Here is a 7,448-nt window from a genome sequence, read left to right on the forward strand (position 1 = left end):
CCACACACACACACAAAAAATGACACCACTCAATCCACTGCAATAATCTTCCACTATCTATCTGGAGGTCAGCACAACAAATACTCTCGTTATCTTTATAAACAAAGAATAATCAGCAAAGCATCGACACCATCCATCTAGCATGTACACAATCATGAACCCGTGTTCCATAAATGACTTTATTCAGTGGGTTAAATTATTCAGCATAACAAAACCACCTTCACATGAGGCTCATTGGCTTGCCAACAGTGAATAATTGTCATGGGGTATTTGGACGGTTTCACTTGATTCGATAAAATGTAGCCCAATGGTGTTGTTTACAACGTGCGGAGCGCACGGCTATTACCACGCGACAGTTTGCTTTCAGTGCACCCATTAGACGCGAGTAGGCTGGTCACTAGTCATTTCACCGTCGTCTTTCAGTGAACAGGGTTGGTGCAGGGGTTAATGGCAGCACTTTTAGGAATGCTAATCAAGCAAATCGAGGGCATTAGCTGACGGGGGAAAGCCGGCTGAGTGAGAGCGAATGCCCTTCATCGTTCATCCTTGGTTGTGTGCGCGATTGGAGCTTCAGATAGACGATGTAAAGCGTGTCTTTCGAAGTGTGTCAGATTGCGTGCGCACGGTTTGGGGTGTTGCATACTTCATTTTATTATTATGTTGTTCAGTTTGGGATTTTAGACGCTTACTTTGTCATTTTATTTTGCATCCGTCGCAGGTGTATTTCATGTTGTTCCTCTGGGTTGTTCCCTCCTGGCTTTGTAATTGAGTCAAGACAAATTAAATTTGGGGTCAACGCCTGCAAGATGAGCTGTCCTGGTTTGTCTGCACGCCAAACAGCTTCTTCACATGCTGTATTAGATGTCAACCAAGGTCGCACTTCATTTCTGTGCCGCAAGATCCGCATTTGATCATCGGATAAAAGTACATTAGAGTGACATATTGTCATGGTCATTTAAAAAGGGTCTTTCTGGGGTTACAATTTAAATTTGTATTTCAGTGAATGCACCAAATGGCTGTAAATCCATGCTTCTCAATATCTAACACTGTAATTTGAAAGAAAAATACAGAATCGCGTTATCACATTCCACCGGTAGGCTCTCATCACGTTGGATTGCTGAATACAAAAAGCAGATGCATTCTGGAATGATGACATCGCTGTTGAAATATTTGGAATGAGAATGCCCAAGGTTACTTACTGTTATTTTTCATCACAATAAAATAGTGCATTACTAAATGGGTTATTTCCTCCTCCCAAGATATAAAAACTTTTCATCACAATAAAATAGTGCATTAACCCTAAATGGGTTATTTCCTCCTCCCAAGATATAAAAATCAAATCCATTAAAAGATGTGCTGACAGTTAAGGATCTTCATCCGGAAAGCTGTTTGAGCCATTTTTTTTCCCCTTGTTTTAAAGCCATTCAAAAGTGATTTCCGGAAAGCTGTTTGAGCATTTTTTCCCCTTGTTTTAAAGCCATTCAAAAGTGATGGCGTAAATCTTGAGACCTCAATATCTCCGTTATGGTCGGAGGGATGCTGTAGATGTTCAGGGGGAAGTGGAGAGGAGAGGGAACCAATGATCTTACCAACTGTGTTTACGATGCGCCGCAGAGCTTTGTGATTAAGACTCTAATCCAGCCTGCAATTTCCCCCCTGCATTTGCTATGCAGACTTAAATAACACTCTGATATGGAAGATAAGCCCTTCTGGGAAGAGCATCGGGAGAAAAACGATACGAGTAAAGCAGTTAATGGAGGCGTGTGCCAAATTGTGGTCATTTCCACCTTTTGTTGCATCAGGGATGCGTTTGGGAAGACAGTCTATTTATCTTTTTTTTTTTTTTAAATCAGAGTCACATGAATTGACTCACGTCGATGGTTGGTTCTATGCCGGTCCAATGATCAATAAATAATGAGCGGTAATGACTGTTATGCCATATGATAACCTCTCCACAGTGAAGGGCTCAACCTGCGCTTCCTGCACTTCCGATCCGTCCTCCTTCAACAATAGGCACGCGCGCAATTGCTTGAGGTATGAGCGCAAACGCACGTCCCTCTGTCACACACTCACCAAGCGTATGATGTCACCTCGTCCTGGATTCGGACCGCCGAATATTAGTGTGCGGGAAGGATGCATGGCAGCCACGCACAGAGACCCAGGTGGTACGGATGGAAGCCAACGGAGAGAAGCGCTTGACTGCAGCGTCAGCCTTTACTGAGAATGACGCAGCTGCTCTCCCTTGTGGCTTTGATTCCGCAGCTTCCCTTGAAACAAGTCCACCATTTTTAGGTGTCGCCAAAGTCGGACTCCGTTTGACTTTTGAGCTTGTCCAGCAAATAGAAACTGTTTCGTGAATTCACACAAAACCATGATGTGCAATAAACAGCTGCAGTTAGGCGCACATTTGGGAAATTGTAGTCATCATTGTAAATCTCTGGAATCCAGTGCTGAGTTTTGTTTTTGTTTTTTTTCCCAACTTTCCCACCCCACCCCTCTGGCTCTCACCCCATTAAGGTTGCCGGACGACCACGACGGTAGTTTGTCACGTTCCGTCATCAAATCTAATGGCAGCGTAGTGACAGCAGCAGCCTTCGAAACAGGCCCTCACCGCCAAAAATGTTTCGGGAAGGATCACAACACGCTCCACATTGCCTTCTTTTTTTTTAACCTAACCAGACTGACTAGTCTGTACGGCTTTGACTGGTGTTTTATTTTATTTTTTTAAAGGATGCATGAATGTATTTGTGTTTTGGGTTTGGATGTGGTTTGCTGATAAGCCTTCAAGCAGTTCTTCCCACTCGGTAAAAGTGAGAAAAGTTCACCGAAGGGCTCGTAGCAGAAGGGCGTGATCCAAATTAATGCGTCTTTGTGTGCTTTGCTAACCAAGGGAAATGGATTGAGAACACAGTTGTGTGTGTTTTGTGTGTCTGTGAGAGTTGGTTGGTGGTTGGAGGGCTGCTGGGTCGGTTCTCTCTTTTGATACCTCAGATCTGGGTCAAAGGGATTAGTTTCCGTGCTTGGACAATTGCTTCTAATGACAGATTAGAACGGGAAGTTTCACGTTCACAACGAATCGCACCGACTGAGAATCAGCTACTGTACGTGACGACGTTTAACAAACTATTCGCAAATCTTGACCGAGAATTTTTCCGGGTAATAAAACTTGTCACTTTTTCAAACAAACTGCCAAACGGCGCTCTTCTGTGCAGGTATCGGAAAGAACGTGATTTGCGATAGGACGGCCACGCCGTTGGATGCCTTCCGAATGATGTCCGCCGCCCAGTACTACCCAAAGTTGCTGAGCATTATGGCAAACGTCCTCCGCTTCTTGCCAGCCTTTGTTCGAATGAAGGAGCTGTTGGAGGAAGGCTACATCGGGGAGCTTCTGGTTTGTGAGGCGCAGGTAGGATCAAAAATATTTTTTTTCTTGGGGGGGGGTTTGGAGCTAATCAAAGGTTTACGGTGTTAAAATACGTGTTTCGGCTTTGTTTTAAGGTCCACAGTGGCAGCCTACTCGGGAAGAAATACAACTGGAGCTGCGATGACCTCATGGGCGGTGGCGGCCTGCACTCGGTCGGCAGTTACATCATCGACCTGCTCACGTTCCTGACGGGCCAACGCGCGGCGAAGGTCCACGGCTTCCTCAAGACCTTCGTCAAACAGACGGACCACATCCGAGGCATCCGGCAGATCACCAGCGACGACTTCTGCACCTTCCAGATGGTGCTGGAAGGAGGGGCCTGCTGCACCGTCACCCTCAACTTCAACGTCCCCGGAGAATTCCGACAAGAAGTGATCATCGTCGGAACCGTGGGGAGGTTATCGGTCATGGGGACCGACTTGTACGGGCAGAAGAACAATGGCGGAGGAGGGGCCGGGGCGGGCCCTGAACTTCTCCTCAAAGACACGACACCTCTCGAAAAGGCTTCGTTACCCGACAAAGCCTTCAGTGACATCCCCTCTCCATACCTGACCGGAATGATCCGAATGATCCAGGCCGTTCGTCAGGCCTTTCAGGACCAGGACGATCGGCGGACGTGGGACGGCAGGCCTCTGACGATGGCGGCCACCTTTGAGGATTGTCTCTATGCTCTCTGCGTGGTGGACACCATCAAGAAATCCAACCGATGCGGGGAGTGGCAGAACATTGCGGTGATGACCGAGGAACCGGAAGTCAGCCCGGCTTATTTAATCAGCGAGGCGATGCGTCGGAGTCGGATGTCGCTCTACTGTTAGGATCCAGCTGCTTGCCTACCATTCCGAGGAAAAGGATCCATCTCCACCTTAAGACGCGCCGCTGTCCTTATCTGTCGTTCAAGACCTCAATAGTATGTTTGGTGCTGTCCAATCCGTATTGTTGCTTTGCCCGGCCGGATCAACTCCGACGAGAGAGTGTTTCCGCCTTTGCCTCGGCAGACTAAGATAAGCAGTTCTTTTGTGATCAAATCTTGATTCATGCGAGAGCCCGTCCTTGATCTGAGTACGAATACTGTTACTGCGCCGTCCATTACCAAAGGGGTATTGCGCTTGTCGTCTCCCGAAGTGGGATGAAAAACAACAAAGCACACTTGTGACATTGTGTGAGAACAGCCAAGGAAGGACGATAGCCTGACAGATACAAGCACAGCGGTGCTGTAATGTTGCTACTTTCAAGGTTTACCATGTGAATGTGCTTCAGGCGGCTTCTCGCTGTCTGTGTTCTATTCGTCCTTTGTTTGGGTGACGCAAGACAGGGAGGAATCAATAGTTGGGCCGGTGGTTATTCTAGTGAGCTTTAACCTCCATGTTGCTCGTGCAAGATGTCGTCTGCGAGTTTTTGGCCGGATTTACAATGCAGATTGAAATGCCCAATCCTATATATCGTGCCTGAATCCGATTTGTTTTTGTTTTTTAGACGAAGATGTGATCACACTGTATTTATAGTTGCTGGTTCAAATTTAGGGGAAAAAAATTCCATCGCAAATCATGGAAATTCAATACATTTCTTTCAGGATTCACCGTACAAGTTTTATTGCCGTACTGTGAGCAGCCAGAACAGACTTGCGTTACCCAGGGAGCGAATTCCAGTGCCACAATTGGCATTATTTAACTTTTTATTTTTATGCAACTGAACGCGAAGTGTATTTCTTTTAGAAATTTGAGTTTACATTTGATACATCGCTCCACATTCGAGGTTCCACTGTGTTTTGAATTCAGCGGTTAATACGCCGCAAGAAAGTATCATTGTGCGGTTTTGATACAACCTATTTAACAGGTGCAATGGAATGCTAGCTGGTCAGTAAGGCAAAAAAAAAAAAATTCACACTGTTGCACTGAAGTACAGTAGCGTTATGGTACTGTCTGGTGGATCGGGAGTTAGGTTCATGGTCAAGTACACTGGTTTATGCATCGCATTCATGAAATGTCGAAGGTATTCAATTTGCTCTGCTGCCTTGTCTTCCGGAGAAATGTGAATGGCAAAATAGTTTTTGGGAGCTCTATCAGGATTGCTTCATGCGATTCATTGGCTTGGAATCATGTCTCAGGACTCTTTCCCCATCAACCAAGATTCTAGACGTCACTGACTGGCAGTCTTCCAATGAAAATGTTCTTTGCAACAAAAATCTCTTGTAACATAGACAAAATTAAGGACTCCGACTTGATGAGGTGAGCGTGAAGAATTTCGTCGAATGTGTGAATCGTATTACTGATCAAACGCCGCTTGAAGCAGTCGAGGCAAAATGCACAAGGTGGCATTTAACCATTTTGCCAATTTGCAACCAATCTTATTTATGCTCTTTAAATGTTTTGTAAAAAGGCCCGAATTCATATAAAATCGTTTCCTATTTGACTCAAGACGGTTGATGCTGCTGAAAATTGTACACATCTCTTGACCCCTTTTAAAAAAAAAAAACATTTCAAGATGTGTGTGCATGAGCGTGTGGTTTTTGTATCGGGGATTTACTGCCCTCGTTTCCATGATGTGATCAAGCAGACTGCACATTTTCACTTTTACTTTTCAAATAAGAACGTACGGAAGTCTTAATATTTCTCCATGTCACTGGAGTGACCAAATGCACACGGTGTATACAGTTGGGTTATTTTTAGGAATTCCAATTTAAGATTGAACAGTCCACGTCATGTGACATTCAGACTGTACAATAATGTAAAATTGAAAGCTTTCTATCAACAGATATACTGGATTGGACATTTTGGGGATTTTATTTTTATTTATTTTTTAAACAAAGATTGCAGGATGGTTTCTAGTTGGCATGTGACTCATCTAAAATTTACCAAAACATCAGCCAAACTATGAAGCATCATTTTTTTTTTTTACTCACAAACTGAAAATGTTACTTTTTTTTATGCACCTCGCTTCCTCTGTGTGGTTTCATTTTCTTAAAACGACATTTTTAACTGTGTCTGTGCATATGGTTATATTATCAAAGGAACAATGTTGTCTAAATTAAAACAGGCTTTATGTATTTTATTTGTTAAAAAAAAGACAAACTGCATTCTGTTTTCATGAGTGTTGCCAGGTATTTATTGTTTGTTTGCTGTATGCTGCTGAAAATTCATGGATCGCCATGCAGTGTACAGGATGTGGGACAGTATAAGCTGGGCCCTATATTTCCCGTCTATAAAATAGAATTGTTTGAAACACCCTGCTCTTGAACGCCTGTGCTTTTTACACGTTCATTCACACAGGTTTAAGCTTCCAATTGCCTCATCCATGCAGTTGCAATGAGCCGCCGTCGTGGTTAAATGAGGCTTTACAACTTTGCCTTCATGCAATGCAATGTAGATGTGTTGAGAAAGGGTTCGCCTTGTACATTTAGAACACAACCAACCTCAAAAGAAATCTTTTGGGGCAGAGACTGTTACTTAGCAACTAAAAGCCTTGTTGGTTTATCCCCCTCTTACACACACATAGTCACACTACCCCCATCAAGTAACCTAGGTAACCCTTGCTAATTTGACAAGTGCGTAAAAATGAACATCCGCCATGTTTTAATGTTTTAATAGACATAAACAAATATCCACTGTGCTGTCGTTATTACAGTTGCATGCATTTTTTTTGAAATAGTGGTCTCTTATGCAAAATAATTGCTCTCCATAAAAATAATCTTGCTATTGGTATAAATTGAGTTTTTTAAAAAAATGCAATTAAATCCACCAAATCATATACGATTCAGGAACAGAATAAAGTGGAATGAGATGGTGTCAAAAAATTTGATGGACTCTGCTTACCTCTAGTGGCTACTTTTAATACTGCACCTGTACGGCGTTTGGTTCAAACTGAATGAATTGACCAAAAACAATGGTACTTGATCTCACTATCTTTGTTGAGGTATATTCTGGGGTTTCATTTTTCTTATCAAATATATATATATATAATGTTTTTTATAATATGCTTTGGTCTATATAAATATACTGACTGAACATTTCAATACGTCCGTTCACAC

The 7,448-nt window shown here is 43.4% G+C and overlaps 1 protein-coding gene across 2 annotated transcripts in view; it reads left to right on the top strand.

The window, feature by feature from the left end:
- Window positions 1-6,646, top strand: part of gfod1 (glucose-fructose oxidoreductase domain containing 1) — a 16,121-nt gene extending 9,475 nt beyond the window's left edge. For both annotated transcript variants that reach the window (XM_019873790.1, XM_019873792.1), the window contains exons 3-4: window positions 3,213-3,406; window positions 3,499-6,646. In XM_019873790.1, coding sequence (XP_019729349.1) covers window positions 3,213-3,406; window positions 3,499-4,239 — 935 coding nt within the window. In that variant the 3' untranslated portion in view covers window positions 4,240-6,646. The remainder of the gene's footprint in view (window positions 1-3,212; window positions 3,407-3,498) is intronic.
- Window positions 6,647-7,448: the final 802 nt, after the last annotated feature.

Source organism: Hippocampus comes, unplaced genomic scaffold (genome assembly GCF_001891065.2).
Source record: "Hippocampus comes isolate QL1 unplaced genomic scaffold, H_comes_QL1_v1.1 scaffold126, whole genome shotgun sequence".
Taxonomy (NCBI): Eukaryota; Metazoa; Chordata; class Actinopteri; order Syngnathiformes; family Syngnathidae; genus Hippocampus; species Hippocampus comes.